This window comes from Talpa europaea (genome assembly GCF_964194135.1).
Source record: "Talpa europaea genome assembly, chromosome: 1".
Taxonomy (NCBI): domain Eukaryota; kingdom Metazoa; phylum Chordata; class Mammalia; order Eulipotyphla; family Talpidae; genus Talpa; species Talpa europaea.
Genome location: NC_140073.1, coordinates 50005338 through 50025484, shown reverse-complemented (window position 1 = coordinate 50025484; position 20147 = coordinate 50005338). Strand labels below are relative to the sequence as shown.

Sequence of the window (20147 nt, the reverse complement as noted above, 5' to 3'; positions counted from 1 at the left end):
AGCCTGTACCCCAGTTCTTGTATGCATAAAATAAATCTTTTTTAAAAAGTCATCTGCTAAAAAGATTCTATTTCTAAAATATTCAAAAACCATCTTTCTTGATGATTTCTAATTGTCTCACTTACTTGTTCAAGCCACCCTATTTTTAAAAAAACAATGACATAGTACTTGTTAGGCATTTGCAGTCACTGCAGAGAGGAAGGGTGAGAGGGAGGGAAGAAGGAAGAAACAGACTTTGACTTTGCCCTCAAAGAGCTCATGATCTAATAGAGAGAAGACTCTTGCCATGTGTGGTAGGATATCAAGGTGTTTCTGACAGATCTGGGAATAGAGTGACTTGTTCTAATTAGGTGCATCAAGAATGGCTTCCGGGAAGAGGCATCGTCTGAAACTGGGTCTCAAAGGAGGAGAATATTGGGAGAGAGGTGCAGGAATGACATTTGAGGCAGATGGAAGCACATTACACAGACACAGAAGCTTTAAACAACATTTGCCTGGCAAGTTTGGGGAAAGCAGATGGTTTGTTGTCTGGAATATAGAGGGGGAGTAAAGAGGGGGTATTGGGAGAGGTGATGGGTTCCAGAATTCACTCCAAGGGGACACTAGCATCTGCCTTTGTCCCATCTCCAGTGCCACATGAGAAGAAGTGCCCTCTGTCCTGTATATGTCTACTTGCAATGAAACTATTAATGACAATAATAACCATTCCTCTGTATCAGGGTGAAACACAGAGACCCAAAAAGCTGTCATATACTTGTGTAAGTTTAGAAAGCTTGAAGGTAGTAGAGCTGGGATTTGAACCCAAGTCACGTGACTCCAGATCCACACACATAATTCCACTGTACAGTCCTCTTGAATCAACTTTATCTCCTTACAGCATAACATAGGATCCCTAGAAAATAACCTCTGAGTGAGATATCAGAAGACATATCCCAATAATAACTCTGGAGGACATTTGACACCTTAGAGGCAATATGAAAGGTTATTGTCATCTTGAGAGAATACCTCGTGCCCTGAATTCCAAGATATATCTGAGTGACTTGCTTCTATCTTCTGGTCTCTGGGGGTTCCCCACCAGCCCCGGTACCGAGCATGACAAGTAGGTCATATTTTTCTCTCTTCTCTACCCACAGGCATGCATGCGTTATCCGTGGCCAAGTGATGACATCAGATGGGACCCCACTGGTTGGTGTGAACATTAGTTTCGTCAATAACCCTCTCTTTGGATACACCATCAGCAGGCAAGATGGCAGGTAGGAGACCTTTTTTGGACCAGAATTAATGCAGACCCTGCTCTTAAGGGCTTGCCACGTAGCCACTGGTGGGATGATAATGCAGAAAGAGGACCAGACTTGAACTCAGAAGACCCAGATTCGTATGTCCAGCTCTGCAGCTCACTAGTTATGTGACCTTGGATCTGACTCTGGCGGGCATCCCTTTGCCTATCAATTAATCAGTGTCTCCTCATTTGGCTTTCAGAGTACAAGATACCTTATACATATTATCCTTCCCCATGGCTTATGACATAAAATACCAGACCACTTTCTACAGATCAGCCAGCTCCAGAAATCTTAGCATTCCAATGTGTGTGGTTACTATCTGCAGTCACTTAGGTGGTGGAAGCCACTGGGTGATTAGAGATCATAAGAACCTTTGGGTTCTTAGGAAAATCCTCAGTGGAATAAAGTAAAATTTCCTCAGTCATCCTGGCTCTTCCATTTGCTAGCCCTATGTTCTTAGACAGATCTCCTCACCTGGCCGGGCCTAGCTCACAAATTGGTTGATGGATGGGGAAGCACCTTGCACATAGTAGGTGTTTAATAAATCTTAGTTCTCTGTCCTGCTCTGGTTCATTACTGTATTTCCAATGTCTTGCACATGGTAAGTACACTATTAACTATTAAAATTACTAAAATATTGAGTGATGAGAAAGTGATGGTTACAGGGTAAGCAATGAGAATATTTTGAAGAATAGGGGAGGGAAAGGAGGAAAGGAGGATATTTAGACTGTCAGTGGTGACAAGTCCTCTATTTTTAATAAAATCAGGTGGTGGCAGTCCATCTGGCTAAGTGTAGGCCCATAAGGTTGATTTTCACTCTGTGTTGGAAATTATGCTCCAGGCTGATTGATTTTTAGCACCTCTTTAATCCAATATCAGATGTGAACATGTCCCGGCCGAGGTGATAATGAAGTAGAGGCTCATCTGTTTGTAGACATGTGTGTTTCTGAGACAGGGTTGGCAAGCTTGGTGTGGGGCACCCTCTCCTGCACCCCCTATGAATGGGAAGGGGCCTAGCTGGGAGAGGTTGTCTGCCAGTCCCTATAGGAATACTCTAACCAGGCCAGGCAGCCGCCCTCTGCCCCACACATTCCACCTCAGGAGCACCCCAGTGCAGACTTCCAGTGCAAGGTGAGGTCGTGTCCTTCCTCCTGCTCTGTCCTTACTGCCGTCCCGCCCCAGGGCTGCCAGCCTTATAGCAATGGCAGATGTGAGCATTATAGGCAACGAGTATTCCGACTACATTATTACCAGTTGTGAAACAGTTATCAAAAAGGAGACTTAGGACTGCTCATTTTTGCCGTGAAACTTGCCAGTCAGTCACTTAAGTGAAATGGCATATCGCCAGTCTCTGGCCTTGCTGTCCTTGGTGAGGTCCATAAAACACACGCGCTTTACTTAGTTTGGTGACCCTTGGGAAATGCCCACTACCTCCCCCAGGCTTGATCCATCCCGTTCCTGCTGCCCTGATGATCTCTTACCCCTTGAGAGCCTGCGGGTCCCAGGAGGGATGTATGAGCCCCATTTCCTGCCTCCACCTACTGAATTACCTCATAGCAGTCAGAGTCACTGCAACTTATCACTCAAGTTTCAGAACAAATTTTCCCAATGCATTTAGGGGTTTAGATTTTTTTCCCCAGCTTCATTGCAGCACAAAGTAATGGAAAGTCATTGTATATGTGGTGGGGAGCATCTTGCCCTTCCCTCTTCCCTGACAGGCCTTTCTTCTCATACCCCAGGAGAACATCAAAGCCTAGAGGTCTAAACTGAAGGTGACAGTACGTGCAGGTGGACTGGAAGTCCAGGAACCAGGCCTAACTCATTCTTTGTAATGTCCACTCTCCAGCCCCCCTGAGACTTGCCTTTGTCCAGCTCCCACAACCCACTCACACCCCCACACACACACTGAAATACCAGACCTCAAGGCCTAAGAGGAGCTCATAAACAGAAAACAGTAGCAGGGAGGTTAGCCAAAACTGTCATTAAAGAGTTAGAAAATAGAAATCAGGGTTAAAATGTGAAGAATAGCGGACAAGAGAAGCAGTTCAGTCTCATTGAATTGAAAATCGGGATTATACAGAGTATGCTGCCCCGGAATAAAAGTACTTTGCTTTTCCCATCCCTTGTCTCATTTATCTGATGAGGATGATTTTGCTTATGAACTTCATTTTACAGAGGGAGGTTGAGGCTCAAAGTGACGTAACTCACCCATGCAGTAAACAGCACTGCTTGGACTGGCCCTGAGCTATCTGGGCTCCATCTGAGAACCAGGCCTTTCCTTGGGGTCAGATTCACACCCGTGTCCACATCAGGGTTTCCCTGCAAATGAGCGGGCCTGGCCCCAGCCCTCGGCCACATGACTGGCACCCAGCTTGCTCACAGAGAGAGTGTTTGTCTTTTCCACCACCACACACTCAGCCTTTCACAAAAAGAGCTTATAGTTTGGGCCAAAATTCTACTTGACGATTCCAAATGTTCTGTCAAAGTACAGATGCTGTTCAGTTCTATGATAGGAAAGTATTTCATGGGGGAGGGGTAATATCCCTCAAACTGTGGATATTCTGGAGAACCAACACCTGAACTCTTAGTTCAGAATAATCACCTTCTTGAATTACTTATCAAAGAACGGTGATGCCCACCTTCTTCTACCCAAGTGTGGGTCCAGAAAGGGCTGAGTGAGAAGCAGGCAAAGTGGATGGAAATCTTCTGCCAAGGACAGAAGGGTCCAGAACTGAAGCTTGGGGACCCAAATCTGGGGGCCCTGCCTACCCCAGAGCAAGGCACTAGGACAGATCAGTGCAAAAATGCTTGCAGGTTTCAGAGGAGAGAAGAGCAGTGGGCCCAGTCACACAGGATGCATTTATCAGGAATAAAGGTCTTGCATTTTAGTCTCTAAAATCAACTGCACAGATGAATGTTGGGTTGATTTATGGTAACTGCCTAAGAAGGGACTTAGGGTGTTTAGTGGGTAGTGGGTTCAGGAGAAATTGACAGTGTCATTCATGCATTCATCTTATAAAACTTTAGCGCTCAAGCACTGGGTTAGGTTCTAGAAAGACTGAGTGGAATCAATGTCCCTGGGCCAGCAAGCTGCGGTGATGCGTGGAGCCATGTGTGCTATGGGGAGGGCCACGTGTGGAGTGATGGGACCCCAGAGCCCTGACTGGAAAAGGAGTTCACTCTTCTTCTAAAACAAGCAAGATGACGACCAGCTTTGAAAACTGCATCCCCAAAGTAATAGCTAAAAGAATTTCGTCCAAAGAGATATCACGGGCAGGAGGTACAGGTGCACGGGATCATTGTCTTGAAGTCCTGAAGGCCAGGAACAGAATGGCAGGAGGAACAGACTAGTTTGGATTTCCCTAGCAGGAGGAACAAGACCAAATGGATAAAGAGCTATAAGGAGAGTGAACCAGGTTTAATTTTTTTTTTTTTAAGCCAAACAGAACTAACCAGATTTGGGACCTGGGACAGTCCCCCTGTGGCTATTGCAAGTGTGTAGAGCCCAGTGGCCTTTGATGGTGGCTCTGTAGAGGGGACTAAAGATCAGATTGGGGAGGGCGATGAACAAAGCCTGGGTGACCAACCCCCAGGGATGCTGCCACAGAGCTCTCCTCTAGCTGGGGGGTGGGGATTCAGTCTTCTGGTTCCCCTTTCGCTTCTAAGACACTGTGATTCAAATGGTGCCAGTCTCTTTCTGCTTAGCTATTTTGAAATTTCAAATATGGTGTAACCTATCATAATTAGAATTAAAATTGCTGTAGTCATAGAACCTTCCCAATTTCAGAATAACCATCTGAACTTTTATTTTTTTTTATTTTATACATTTTTTACATCATTTTTCATTTTTGCACAATGTATGCACTTTCATCTTGGTTTTAGTCCCCATACAATTGCACCCCCCCCTTGTTTTGATCCTACTCCCTCCTCCCCTCCCCTCTAGTGTGTCTCTTGTTTATAGTTGCTTGTTGATTTTGATTTCTACTTTATCATAATTAGTCTTTTTCCTGGTCCCTTATTTAGATTTTCTAGATTCCTATTGTGAGTGAGACCATCCTGTATTTTTCTTTTTCTTTCTGGCTTATTTCACTGAGCATGATCCCTTCCAGCTCCATCCATGTTGCTGCAAACTGCATGAGTTTATCTTTTTTGATGACTGGATCAAGAAGATGTGGTACATATATACACAATGGAATATTACTCAGCAATCAAAAAGATGAACTTTTATGTTCTTACAGATGAGAAAATTAAGGATCAGAGAGGCTAAGTGCCTTCCCCAAGATCACACAGTGGTTTGCAGCAGAACCAGGACTAGGCTTAGTCTTCCTAAGATGGCAGCAAGGCTTATCCTGCTGGGTTTTCACTTCAGTTCTAGGAGGCTCTAGAACACCATGGCAGGAGCCATCAGCTGTCCTGTGTCCTGGCAAATGGCTCCCCATGAAAGTGGTTATTACTTTAATTTGGGAAAATTCTCATAGTGATTAATCCCCCGCCCCCCAAGTAGAAAATACTTTCTGCAGTTTCTCCCTCTGTGGCTGCAATCAAGTCATTTAGGTTTTAAATGCTCCTCAATCAAGCAGCTGGTTTCTGGAGCTGAAAGTTTGGATTCTGTCACTGAAATCCTTAACTCTAAAGACACAATTCCTAAAATTAAAGATGAGAATGAGTAAACCTTGAAATGTTTCCAGCTCGAAGCTCTGTTTACATCCTGGAATCACTACTTGCTTGGATTTTAAAATGTCATTGTGTCTTTAAATGTGCAGTCTTCGCCCAGAGTAAAAGTATGGATCATGAGATACTAACTTCATGACCTAGCACAGTGCTGTTCACCACAGTGAGGAGCAGCTCCCGCAGGGGAAAGACATGCGGTTTTTACCTGACCCTTCTTTGTGATCTCCCCGCTCTTTTATAGACTCCAGTAATCTATCAGGAGACATTTTTACAAAAGCCACTCATTTTTAAAAATTAAATGAAAATAGCAGTTCTCTAATAAGTGTTTTCCATTGTCATTTCAGAACATTAATCAAAAGCTAAGTTCAGCTGGTCTTCCTGGTTTTGGTAATTAGAGAAAAACACAGAGCTTCCATTGAAACGCTGGCCTTGGGTGGGGACGTGTACCCTTGCCCCCTCTGGCTCAAAGCCCACCCCTGCGTCCTTCACAGGAGGTGACTCCTGTGGTTGGGGGCCTGCACATGGGTGCCCCACATGCCCCCTGCAGGAGTCCCCCAGGGGGACCTGTGGTGTGAGGCCATGTGAACATCCCTCTTTATGGGTCTTCAGGCTTGAAAAAGTGCTTTTAGTGCTTTGCTGCGTGCTACAAAGGGAATCATGTACAATGAAGTTCAGGAGCTGCAGGTCTGCGCACAGCCGCTGGGTTAGCCTGAGCTCTCCCAGGGGCTTTTCTGCACCATTTTCCCCAGCAGGAAAGCATCACACCCACTGTGTGCCTTTGGGCTGTTTTCCTGCAGACATCGTTTTTTTTGTTGTTGTTTTTAATAAATTTCCTTTTTCCCTCCTCTTCAAGTCAACAGCTTATTTAATAAATTCTAAAGTACATTGAAAAAAAAGTCTTTGAGGTTTTAGAGTCTCCCTCAACAAATGTTCAGACCCTTTGTGTAATTTTTTTTCTCTTTTTTGTCCTTTCTTCCTCCTGCTCCTCCTCTTCCTCACCTCCTGGCCTCTGCTTTTGCTGCTGCCCCTCCTCTGCTCCTCACCTTCTTCTCCCAAACAAACAGCTTTGACTTGGTCACCAACGGCGGAGTCTCTGTCACCCTGCGGTTCGAGCGGGCGCCTTTCCTCACGCAGGAGCACACCCTCTGGCTGCCCTGGGATCGCTTCTTCGTCATGGAAACCATCGTCATGCGACATGAGGAGAATGAGATCCCCAGCTGTGACCTGAGCAACTTCGCGCGGCCCAACCCAGTCGTGTCTCCATCCCCACTGACGGCCTTCGCCAGCTCCTGTGCAGAGAAAGGACCCATCGTTCCAGAAATTCAGGTACCATTTTGTCCAATTCATTTCTCTGGGCTTCCATCTCGTTTTGGGGGGTGGAGGAGATTCTCAGATAAAGGGGAAAGAGGTACCCCAGCCGCCCATCACACAGAACCAGCGCCACACCCCCCAGTGGCGGTGGTGTCAGAACATGGGGCCACACCTTTTACACACTTAAAATACATGAGCACTGAACACTGCCTGACGCACTCCACCATTTAACACACTCCCCTCTTCCCACTGTGCCATCCGGTTCACTTCCACTTTCCTTTTCCCCAACCCCCCAAAACCCCCTTCTCATTATTTCTATTCAAAATGTTTATAATGAGAGGTTCTACCAGGAGTAAGACACAGGATCCCCAACAATTAGCCTTAGAATAAAAACTCAACGAGAAAATATATATGAGGTGTTTAGCACAATGGCACCTAGTAAGTGCTCAATAAATTTTAACCATTATTTTTAAGATGAATAATTAATTTATTATGCTGATGATTTTTTACGTGCTCCACCTTTGTTCCCATTAAGGATTGCTCTGGCTCGAATCTATGGGTCCAAGTGCTTTCTTTACTTAATTGCCATCAAAAGGGGGTAATTTGGAAAGATGCATTTTAGTCTGATAGATTCTGTGCCTAACACAGCTGTGCAGTGTTGAGTTCCTTCACGATCCCAGCCAGATTTCTAAAGGCTCAAAGGAAGGTGGGGGGAGGTAGAGCTCTGGCAGTGCCAGAGCAGGGAGAGGCCCCAGTTGTCTGCCTGGCTAATGAGCACTCCAGCCATGTGCATGTTAATGACTTGCCTACACTGAAGAGCGGGGAGTGTCTCTATGTGCGTGTATTTCATGCCTGACTGAGTAAACACATCTCCCCGTGTGTGCCCTGCTGAGTGGCGTCACACGCCAGCCCATAGGGAGGAAGCACAATCATTCTGGAATTCTCATTGCACCCGCAGGTTGAAACCTCTCTCCTTTTCAGAGATTTGGCGTTAGTCTCCAGTCTCAACTACCAGGTTGACCTTTCTCATAAAATGACTGTCAGTGGAGACAAGAGCTTGCTGGAGAGAAATAATTTGTTACTCAACCCTGGTTCAGCTCCAGCTAGATCCTCTCCCAGGACAGGGACTCCGGAACAAATGAGGTGAAAGGTCCCACCTTCTTTACAGTGCTCCTTGGACTGGGTGTCTGCAGACCCACTTGGGTCACTAACCTTGCTTATTATCCAATTCATGGAATACATGAAAACAATCTTGGGTTTTCCCAGTCCAATCTTTGGCTAGCCTTTGCAAATACTGGGAATGTTAAGGAAAGGAAATATTTATGAGAGCATCTGGGGGGCCCTTCAGCCCATGGCGTAGAGCCTGCTGTGCCGGGAACCTATCAGCTCTAATTTAGGAAGATTGCTTTGGCTCAGACACAGACCCTAATATCTCCTGTTGGTTCAGGAAAATGGGCTAGGGGTCAGAGTTCACACCCTTCTGTCAAAAGGACAGAATGCAAAAGACTTTCTATGTGAAGGCCCAAGCTCCTCTGTGAACACAGAGTTAAAATAACTATTGTCCTTTAATGAATATGCTAACCTTGATTGACGTCACGTCCCCTTCTTGAAACAGAGCCCAGAGCATCAGACTGATAAACGTTCTCTGCTGCTGCCATGTGCCTGAGTGTCCTGGTGTTAATTTAAACATCCCATCTTGGAACTGAACAGATAAGGTGCTGCCTTCCCCCACCACCCTCTTCATCTGACACTGGGGACCCGCTGTAGCCCAAGACTCCATTGGGTCCATTCTGCCTCTTCTCATGGAGGAGGTGGGGGTCAGCCTCAGGTCCTTGGCAGGCGGTGCCCTCAACTCTGCATCAGTGTTGGGTCAACACCTCATAGTCTCTGTTTACTTTCCTGGAGAGGAAAATCATGTGAAACAGTTCTTCCTTTAGGAAAGTTCTGAGAAACAGTCCTCCTTGTGGTGCTGTGTGCCAGGTACTTCATATGTGACCTACTCAATCCTCGGTGAGGAAACGGAGATTCAGGGGTGCCATGAGTGTTCTAGGATGGCACGTCGAGGGGTTGAGAGGCAGCATCATGCTGAGTATTTCCCCACATGATCTCTGGGGTCCTCCCATGCATGTGCTGGGATGAGGAGGACCTGGGGCCTGTGCAGTGTGGTAGCGTGTGCGGGGCAGGTGGCGTGTGCCTCCTCTCCTGCCTCTTGTTTTTCTCCTCCCTACAGCCTGTCCTTCCTTCTCTTCCTTTTTTCCTCTTCCTGCTCCTCTTTACACTCTGCCCCCCCTCCTTTTTTTCTTTCTCTTCTAGTTCCTGTTCTCCTTCCCTCACCCCCACTCCCATTTTCTCCTCTGCCTCTTAAATACCCAGAGTCCAGGGATCTGTGGCTCCGTTCCCTCCACCTGTCACTCCATGATCACCTCTTGCTGTGATCTGTCTCTCCAGGCTTTGCAGGAGGAAATCACCATCTCTGGCTGCAAGATGAGGCTGAGCTACCTGAGCAGTCGTACCCCCGGCTACAAGTCTGTCCTGAGAATCAGCCTCACCCACCCCACCATCCCCTTCAACCTCATGAAGGTCCACCTCATGGTGGCGGTCGAGGGCCGGCTCTTCAGGAAGTGGTTTGCGGCAGCCCCAGACCTGTCCTATTATTTCATCTGGGACAAGACAGACGTCTACAACCAGAAGGTGTTTGGGCTCTCAGAAGCTTTTGGTAAGGCCCCCAGCCACAGGACTCAAATCATCCTCAGACAATTGCATCTGGGGGAACAGGGCTCTTTTCCTCCCTCATTTCTTCTTAAGTCCTTGCCCCAGAAATATCTAAGCCTTAGTTTGCTTTCAAGAGCTTTTAGTGTTTAGTGACCACCTGTGGTCTAGAAGAATGTACTCAAAGACCTGAATGTAGAAAACTTGACCATTTAAAACAGGGTTACAAAACCAAAACCCTTGAAAAACATCACGGTGGCTGTAATGGGCTAAAAGAGATTGTCAGTGTCACAAAAACAGACCCCCACGGCCTTGCCCTGCCCACGCCCCACAGTCTGAGAAACTGGACTTAATGGTTTAAGATCGGGGAGCCTGGAACTCCTGGTTTCTTCACTTCTTGAGGCACAAGCGCTAAGATCCTTCCTTCATCAGAAATGCTTTTTGACCTCTTTCCCTCATTTCCGGAGAGGCTGTCTCTTTGTTGTCATTACTACTTTTTTTAGATGAGGCAGGAGGTGAAGATAGCCTCCCCAGGAGTCCCAACCCCACCCAGACCTTGGACTTTTTGGGGGATGTCTGTGTTCATTTCAGCTTCTCGATTAGAGCAGAGACCCAGAGGGTTCAGAGCTGGTCTGTTAGCAAGGCTAATCCTCTAAGCATTTAGAGTAACAGCCCTAGAAATCCCTTCTCATTTTGAACAACTCCAATTTCATTCCCTTTCTGGATTCGGTAAGGACATAACGAGGAATAGAGAAGAAGTAATGTGGGAAGGAGGGAGGGAGGGAAGGAAATGAGGCGTGTCTGTTAAGTGCCCACTCAGGATGGCATTCCCCTCCTCTTTACCTTAGTATCACGGTCACCCTAACAACCATCTATGGGTCAGAAATTGTCCTTAAATTCCGCTTGCAGAAGCTGAGTCTCGGAGAGGTCAGGTGACCTGCCAAAGAGAATCAGAAGGAAACAGAGCTGGATTTTCCCCAGATCCTCCCCAGGGGTTTGCACCCCACCCTCCCCTGAAGAGCACAATGGAAGCGAAGGTGCACCTCTCGCTGCTCCCAATCCCTTCTGTAGACCAGCGACTTCTGAACAAACCAAAGTGCATTCCCTTGGGGAATATTATGCAGAAACTATGGATTGGAAGACCATGTGGTAATAGGGAAAATGCTCATAGAATAATGCTAAGTTAAAAAGACTGATTATGGGGCTTCCCTGGTGGTGCAAGAGGTTAAGCACAGCACTATGAAGCTATCTGTAGCCTTTGCACTGACTTTCCACTATTTCAAATAATGCTGTGAGGACTTTTGTGCCTAAAATATTTTCCATACTGGTATTTCCCTGGAATTGATTCACATTTAACTTTTCCTAATAATATGCGATAACTCTGCCAAGAAAAAAAAAGGGGGGATATTAAGGCTCAGTATTCTTATGTTAGTATTGCACTAAGATCTGGTTCCAAATTAGAAATAGGATCGTTTTTCCCTTTTCTAAAAAAGACAAGCGAGAGCTTTGCATGCAGAGTGAAAGCCAAAATGAGCTTGCTCACCTATGCATTTTATGCCTTTTGGTTTTTACAGTTTCCGTGGGTTATGAGTATGAATCCTGCCCAGATCTGATCCTGTGGGAAAAAAGAACAGCTGTGCTACAGGGCTATGAAATTGATGCTTCCAAGCTGGGAGGATGGAGCCTAGACAAACATCATGCCCTCAACATCCAAAGTGGTGAGTGGATTCATAGAATTTCTGGAGCCAGACCAGGGGGTGACCCTTGTTTAGTAACCTTTTGCCCTGCCAAACAACAAAAAAAATGCATATGTGGTCAGTAAGTCAGAGGATTAGGATTAGTCAATAAATATTCCTTGGATGCCTGCTCTGTGCTTGCCATTCCTGGGCATTAGGGGTGCAGAAATGAAAGTCCCAAGAGTTTTCACTTTTGGCAGACATTCCCAAGTTATTTCATGGCTGTGCCAGTGCCATCACTGAGGGTCGTGATGGAGGCACAGGAGAGGAGCACCTCACCCAGCGTCTAGATCAGCAAGGTAGGCCTTTGCAGAGGATTTCTGAATGAGTCCTAAAGAGACTATGGTCAGCCCTTTGTATCAGGTAAGGAGTACATTCGAGGCAGATGCAGTATATGCCAAAGTGCTGAGATTCAAAAGACAAATAATTGGAAAGAACATTCTTTGTAGTTTCAGAAAAAGGGGGAAATACAAGGAATAGCAAAAGCTCAAGCTGTGCCCCTGAGCAGCTGGCACCCAGGTTAGGGTGATTAGGACTTTTGATTTCATTCAGAGGCCAACATCAAATGTCTGAAAAGACTGGGGCAATCCAGTGACATCATCTGTATTTTAGATAGCACACTCTGACTGTGTTCTGGAATAGGCCAACTTACTACAATAACAATGTCAGATGTTGCTGGCCTACTCTACAGATGAAATGAATGCCTACCAAAGAGATAGCATGTTTGGGGTAAGGGGGGGAATTGATAAAGCCATGACACAGGACAAGGAGACCAAAAACTAACCTGTGAGTAGTAATTAGGACCTGTTGGTCATCAGTGTCAGAAAAGTCAAAATATACAAAATTGCCATCAAGTGCAATGTTTATTTCTTACTCACCTGGAAGTGTAGAGAAAGATAATGCGAGGCTGGGTTAGCACTCTGTGGAGTCAGAGTCCAAGTTCTGCTCCTCAAGTTGCTCTACTAGGGCCTCCATCCCCAAGGTCATAGTTCAAAATTACCAAGTCCAGCCCTCACATCTACTTTGTAGCTGGAAGAGAGAAGGGAAAAAACTATGAGCAAGCCTCTTCCACTGTAAGGACACCACTCAGCAGCATCCCACACCACTGCTACATCAAGGGCCAGAATTTAGTCATACACCAAGTGTAGCTGCATGTGAGGCTGGGATTGTAGTCGGTTCCAGGGACTCATTGTCCAGCAAAACATCAATGGTTCTGAGACCACCGAAGAAGGACAGAGTGGATTGGGTGGATATGCCTGGCACACTATATGTGCTTGTGTGTGTGTGTGTGTGTGTGTGTGTGTTTGTAGAGTTGGTGTGTGATGAGGTAAAAAGAGCACAAACAGTAGAGTAGAAAAATGATTAGTCTATGTAAAAATGAATAATACCTGTTTAGTAATGGACGTCTTCAACAAAGCTAACAATTGACAGCCTGGGAGAAGATTCATATGGCCTGTAAAAACCCAGACTCATTCAGACTTCAGTGTGGGAGGGGTGAGGCAGAGGCAGAGTCCAGTTCGGAGGCTGTGACAATAATACAAGTGATAAAGGATGATCGGGGCCCCACAGAAACTGGTAGAAATGTGAGATCACTGATCACTGATAAGCTTACAGTCCCCAGATCACTGATAAGCTTACAGTCCCTTCATTTTGCCTGTGGAGAAAATGAGGCCCATGGCAGTTAGAGCAGTGCTGGGACCTATGCAAGATCTGGGATCAGCCCAGTCATAGCAAAACCAAGTAAAAATCCCTATCTCTTATCTCTGCCTTGGTGAAGAGAGACTGTGAGGTTTCTCTCATGCATTCTTATAAGTGTTTATTGGTATCTACTCATGTCCAGTTCTGTGCTAATCATGAGATACAGAAGGGGGAAATTTATCTCCTTACTTAAAATGGTCTCCATCTGAAGAGAGAAAAGTAGGTTAATGCAATTAAGAAGCCATGCTACACCAGAGGCATGGACTAGGTGCGTGGAGTGTGTGCAGCCTGTTTCGGAGGCATTGAAGCCAAAAGGTTAAGATCCTGGACTCAGGAACACTTACCACCTGTGTGACCTCAGGTGCCACTTGCCCATCCCCCTGTTAACGCAGGGGGATAATAGTACCTACCTCACAGAGCTGTGGCCATTCAGTCAGTAAAGCACTATGTTTTAGGACACTCTGGGTTTCCTTTTGGGGGTAAGGCCTGGGGAGACCAGTCTGGAAGTGAAAGGTGGAGATCTTGCATTCCTTGCAAAATCAGGGTGACTCTGTGATCAACCGCTACAGAGAGCTGGTTCTTCACCCTGAGTGATTCTGTTCTGTCCTTGTCACAGGCATCCTGCACAAAGGAAATGGGGAGAACCAGTTTGTGTCTCAGCAGCCCCCTGTCATCGGGAGCATCATGGGCAATGGACGCCGGAGAAGCATCTCCTGCCCCAGCTGCAATGGCCTCGCTGACGGGAACAAGCTCCTGGCGCCCGTGGCCCTCACATGTGGCTCCGATGGGAGCCTCTATGTGGGGGATTTCAACTACATCCGAAGGATCTTCCCCTCTGGGAACGTCACCAACATCCTGGAGCTGAGGTATGTAAGGCAATGTCTTCCCCGCAGTCCCTTTCCCGTCCTCTGGGCCCAACTTCTTTATCCACTTGGCCCAGAGGAGGACAGGACAGACCTCACCTGTCAGGTGCTAAGACTTTTCACTTCCCAGCTCAGTGGCTTGACCATAAACGGGGAACCTTGGGGACACAGGTGCTGCTTTCCAAGGGCAATGTATCTAAGCCACTCCTGGGACTAGCAGATGTCCTTGGCATCCAGACAGTGTTGAAGGCTCCTAGCAACCAAGAATTAGACTCCTTGGAGCTCCTTGAATCTTCTTTCTGTTTCCTAGCACCAAACTGATAGGAATTAGTCACAGGAGTTCATTTAAGGACGACGGAGGGCAGAACAGACAAGCCCCTGAGCCAGTGTGAACAGTGCAGCCCCGTTACTTGACATTCATCAGGGTTAGGAGCATTTCTCTTCAGTTATCCAGTACTGAGGCCAGGCCCACAGACTAAAACTGTCCATGCCTCTCTGTTCCTAAGTGGCCGCAGAGCCAGCTGCGTCAGCCCTGACCACAAGTGGAATGGAACGCAGCCACACTCACAGCCCACTAGGTTGGGTTTTCTCTATGCTTCCCCACACCAGGTCTTCTTAGAATCAGAGCATTGTCTTAGAGAGGGTTCTAGAGTTGCAGAAAAGCCATGGTTCTACACAGGGGAGCCTCACTTTCCCTCCCAGGAGACACCGTCCCAAGTTCTCCCTACAGCTGCTTTAGGGAATGGGTGCTGCCCATCTCCTGGCCATGCGAGGAATAGGCCCTTGAGCTGGAAGCCTTCCTCCAGAGTGGCCAGGGCAAAAGGAAACTCACCTTTGCTAGGCTCCTAGTACTTGCCCGTATAATAGCTCTGCCGGGTGTGTATACCTATTGCCCTTCACAAACAAGAAAAGGGAAGCATGAGGAATTTGAAGACCTATCCTTGGTCCAGCTTGTAGAGTGGCAGGCCCATCCGCATCCAGAAGGCCATCACACAGCTCTGCTGGCCCAAGTATTATCATCTGGTCCGATGAGGCCCACTTTTGCTTGATGCCTTGTTAAGTTCTTCCCTGCTGGTAGGTGCCTGCTGAGAAGCTCACTCTGCAGTGCACATGTAAGTAAGGCTTGCTGCTGACTGACAGCCACCATGGCCCTCAAGAGGAGATGTTAGTATTCACCCCCTCACACACACAGGGACAAGTGAAGAAGAGGGTCTTTGGCCACGAGAAGAATCACGTGCTATGGACTCATAGGAAATCAGATATCAGACTGAATGAGAACCAGGCCACTGATGGAATATTCTCAGCTTTTCTTCTCTTTTATATAAGTTGGACTGGCATAAACATCTGTCAAGGGGCAAGGAACCTTTCACACTATCTTTCCATCTCCTGCTCTGTGATCGAAAGAGCCATGGTCTGGGGGGCTGGGGGTGGGGTCAGCCCACCTTCACAGGGAAGCTGTACAACTTTGGGCAACAACCTTATCTGGGCCTCTATTAATCACATCTTTCAGAAAAGAGATCCTCTTTTCCCTTCCTCCCTCCCACAGATGCTGGGAGATCATGGAAGATAGAGAGTAGGAAAGGGAGGAGTAAAAGAAATTCAGAAAGGAAAATAAATTGATCAGTATATTATCATCTTAATATATTTTTTTCCTAGGCCTGTTTCTCTGGCTCACTCCGCCCCGCCACACCCCTGCTCTAACTATGGTATACCCTGAATTCTGCAGCCCCACATGGGGACCATGGTGGTGGGCTATGCAAGTTTCAGTAACTCCCTGTAGGGCAGTGTGTACACAGACACAGCAGTGAGCGTGGGTATCTCTGGGAGTGCGTCCACGCAGGCCAGGGAATCAACTTTTTCGACTTCTGTCTCAGCCCCAGTGAAAGAGCAGAATGTGTCAACCTCAGCTTCTTCCCCTACAGTCAGCAACAGCAGTACAGGGGAAGCCATGCCTCTTCTGTGATATATTGCTGATTGTAAGTGAGCTCGCTGACAAGCAATATCCAATATAAAATATATCAGTGTCATAGCTGCTAAGTCTTTATTTATTATAGCATCTTACAGTACCACTGCTGTCAAGTTTTCAGGCTGCTAATAATGCTTCTAACCCTGCTGCTAACACCTCATTCTTTCTTCTATTCCCTGCTCTCCTGTCTTCTGTCAGAAATAAAGATTTCAGACATAGGTAAGCCAACCAGTGGAGAATTTCCCGTCTCTCCTCTGCCTTGTTGCATGTTGTGGTAAGCTGCTCGTGTCACTTTCCCATGGCTCAATGGCAAATGAATCCTGTGTGGTTGGAACTGATTGGGGTAATCAGTTACAATGAGAGGGTGTCATTAATAATGGTGGGGGTGGGTGGCGAGAGCCTGAACTCCTTTCATCCCTAAGAAAGTGCAGCGGGTACTTTGGTCGGCTGTGAATTACAGTAATAGGGGGGAAAGCTTGCACCTGACATAGTCATTTGAACAGCACAGCTTGCTTGTCCTTGAAATAAATGGGACACGATCCTAGCTGTGTTAGCTGTGTTGAATGACTTTGATGGTCACAATGGGAAGTGCTGGGAACATCTCGATCAGGTGAGGAATCTGGAAGAAGAGAGGTTTCAGATTGGCACTTCTGTGGACATTCCAAGTGCTTCAACCTTGGTGGCTGGGATGCCAGGTGACCTCAGCAGAAGGTTTGCCTGCAAGGACAGAGTAGGGAAGATGTTCATACCCTAGGGACCACCCAAAAAGAGTATCCCCCAAATTGGGGCTTTGTCGTGGAGTATCTCTGTCATGGAGGCATGGAGGGACAGTGCAGCGGGCAGAGTGCTCCCCACTCTGTCTGCTGTCAGCGTCATCTGTCAGGCAGTGCTTGTCTGCCTCCTAGATTATGGCTGCCTCAGAGTGTCCTCACCCCACACACATGGGTGGCTTGAAAGTAGTCTTGGGCAGTGGAAGCTGTAGCTGTAGCTACAGGGGTGGCTCTTCATTATCCATGTGTGGCTCAGATCAAAATGGCCTGAGGGATGGATGCTCAGTTAGGATGAAAGTAAATCTTAGGCTGGTGGAAATAATCAAACAGACCTAAAGTCCAATAATGATAACATCCATATCTACATAATTAGATGTAGTACTAATGTAACATAATATTAATATAGAGAAACATAATAATAATATAGAGAAAACATATAGTGCAGCAGGGAAGGGGGGGTTCCAATGATTTCTAAACTATCCTGTAAAGCAGGCACTCATGATGCATCCAGTTTATAGAAGAGAAAACTAAAATTCCCCAAAGTGTGATCTTGAAAAAAATTACTTCATTGTTCTGGGCTTTAGTTTCTAACTTTAAGTTAATAAAATCTCCCTTGAAGGTTACTATAAGGGCCAGAGAGGATGTCTGTAAAGTATTGTGGCTAGAATTGTGCCAAGTACATAGAGTAGCTTCAAAATAGTAGCAGTAAATAATAATAATAATAATAATAATAATATGTAATTATCTCACCACCATCCAATTGTATGATAATGATGATGTCTTCATATTTCCCAAAAAGGAATTCAATTCTCCTCCAACCAAAGACACGTGCATTGAATAAGATTTTAGAACAAATGAAAAAAGGTAGAAACTCAAATACTGGATTGTGCATTAGATTAGATTGTGAGCTTCCTGGCAGCCAGAGAGTAAATAAGGAAATTATTTTCATGGTTTGCATTATCAGAAAGAGGAAAATATGCCCACTTCCCAGGGAAAGAGCATTATTTTCCTGACACTGAAATTTTTTATGAGTGATACTAAACTATGCATTGATTAGTGCCCTCAGTTCAGTTGTGCAGAAAATACCAAAGTGCATTTCATATAAAGATCTTAGATGAGAACTTAGCATGTAACAATCAGTGGAGGTAGCTCCCTGGTACAAAGCAGCAAACAACAGGACCTGATGGGGAAGAATCCCGAGGCCAGGGCGCTTGTCCAGCTTTGCTGTGCATTCATCATGTGGTCTCACACTGGTCACCTAGCTTTTAAGGTTTCCAGCCGCCAGCAGTAAATTGAAGGAACTATGATTTGGGTGCCTTTTGTTTCTGATCTTTACTGATCGCTTGATATGTCTGTGGTATGATTTCAAAGCCAGCTTCCGCCTTCTCTCAACTCATGGGTTTCTCAGGTGCTTCCAGACATTTCTAAAGTGAACTAAAGGGGAAGGAAAAAAAAAGAATGCCTTTCTGCCTTCCAGTTTTCTAAAGACAGTCAGGAGTGGGAAGCCTTGAGTTCAGCTCTGGTTTTACTGGCACCTGGATATTGGCAAATCCCTTCCTCTCTCTGGGCTTTAGTGTTTCTTTCAGTAAATGTCAGAAGTGGATTAAAGAAATTCTAAAATTTTGTCCTCTTTATCCATTAGCATTTACTGTCTCAGCTGCTCCCGGGAACAGTGTTTGAGTCCAGCCTGCTGCCCTTAGCCCCGGTGTGCCCCAGGGCAGATTCATCTCTACCATGGCCTTTTCAGTCATAGTGCCAGCCCACATGCTAGGCATGCTCAGTACAGGGATCCCTAATCCTCTGGACCCCTTCAGGTAACAAGCATCCTCACCTCTTCCTAGCTCTCTTCCCAAGGCTCATGGAAGAATATGTGAAGACTGTGGTTCAGAAATACATTTGAACTCCAAGCTCCATCAAGCCCAGATGCACATATTGTGCTAAATCTAACAAGCCTTTAACTGCCCCAGGGAATCAGGGAGATGGGACAATATTAGGTGTGACATACTTAGCTTTTCCATTATGCACTATAAATATTCTGAAGGCTTCTCAAGGTGACTAGCTGCCGTTTATTTGGCATTTTAATTTTTTTGTAATGAAAGAGGCACTAGGCTTAAACATTTATATTCTTTAAACTATGTTGTCCTCAAAATAGCCCTTTAAATTAAATGTGCTGGGCCTCCCTGGTGACCTAGGGGTTAAGTCTCAGTGCTACCACCATAACGACCCCCTGAGGCAGCCTGAGTTCGATCCCCAGCTAGGGAGCTGATCCACATGGCGCAGCAGACCTCTCCTGTCTCTCTGGCTGCTCAACTCAGCAGTGTATTTCAGCAGATCTGCCTATTCTTCTCCCCACTCTGTCTTTGGTGAATCCTCTCACTCCCTACACCTCTGGCCTGCACCCCAGTCCTTCTACACAAAAATAAATTTTTTAAAAATCTTTTAAAAAAATAAAATAGATGTGCTTATCTCCATTTCTCAGATGAAAAAACTGAAGCTTAGAGTAGTAGAGTGATTTGCCCAAGGTCACCAACCAAGTGGGTGGGACATTTGCTTTTTGAATCCCTGTCTGTGTCCTCCAAGGCTGCCCCTGATTTGAGCAGACCTTATTCTGAGACAGAGGAATAATTCAGAAACAGAAAATAGATCATCTTTTTTTCTAAGAAACTCCTGGTTCACCACTCCTACTAGAACATTCCCTACACCAGCCAGAAAGCAGGTAGAGGGAATCTTGACTACAGCTCATTAACTTCTAGGATGATCCTCACAGCCTCAATTTCATGTGGTTTCCAGAGGTGCCACAGTTATGTTTTAAAAAGTAGAAAAGAATGTGGGTCCTCAGGAACTCCTATGGCAGATTCTGGAAATAGAGTGTGACCCTATCTGTGCTCAGGATATTGGAGCTGGGGGGTAGGGAGAGACAGAATTGTGTCAGACGTCGTCTCTGTCCGCAGAGTCAGACCTTGAGTCTCAGCCATCTTCCATCTCAGGCCCTGAAGACATTCATGATTGGAGGTGTAGGATGAGACCCTGCTGCTCAAAGTACAAAGAACAACATTCATCTCCTCTGAGAACTTGTTAGCAATGCACACTCTCAGGCTGCACCCCAGAACTCTGAGCTGAAAGGTGCACTTTTACAAAATCTC

The 20147-nt window shown here is 46.2% G+C and overlaps 1 protein-coding gene across 4 annotated transcripts in view; it reads left to right on the top strand.

Moving 5' to 3' along the window:
• Window positions 1-20147, top strand: part of TENM4 (teneurin transmembrane protein 4) — a gene marked incomplete at both ends in the record, with an annotated part of 390357 nt that overhangs the window by 320459 nt on the left and 49751 nt on the right. For 3 of the 4 annotated variants that reach the window (XM_084236342.1, XM_084236341.1, XM_084236340.1), the window contains 6 exons: window positions 1134-1253; window positions 7016-7277; window positions 9711-9978; window positions 11546-11689; window positions 14022-14271; window positions 16433-16453. In XM_084236342.1, the coding sequence (XP_084092468.1) occupies window positions 1134-1253; window positions 7016-7277; window positions 9711-9978; window positions 11546-11689; window positions 14022-14271; window positions 16433-16453 (1065 nt within the window). The remainder of the gene's footprint in view (window positions 1-1133; window positions 1254-7015; window positions 7278-9710; window positions 9979-11545; window positions 11690-14021; window positions 14272-16432; window positions 16454-20147) is intronic. The other variant, XM_084236339.1, reaches the window with a different exon arrangement.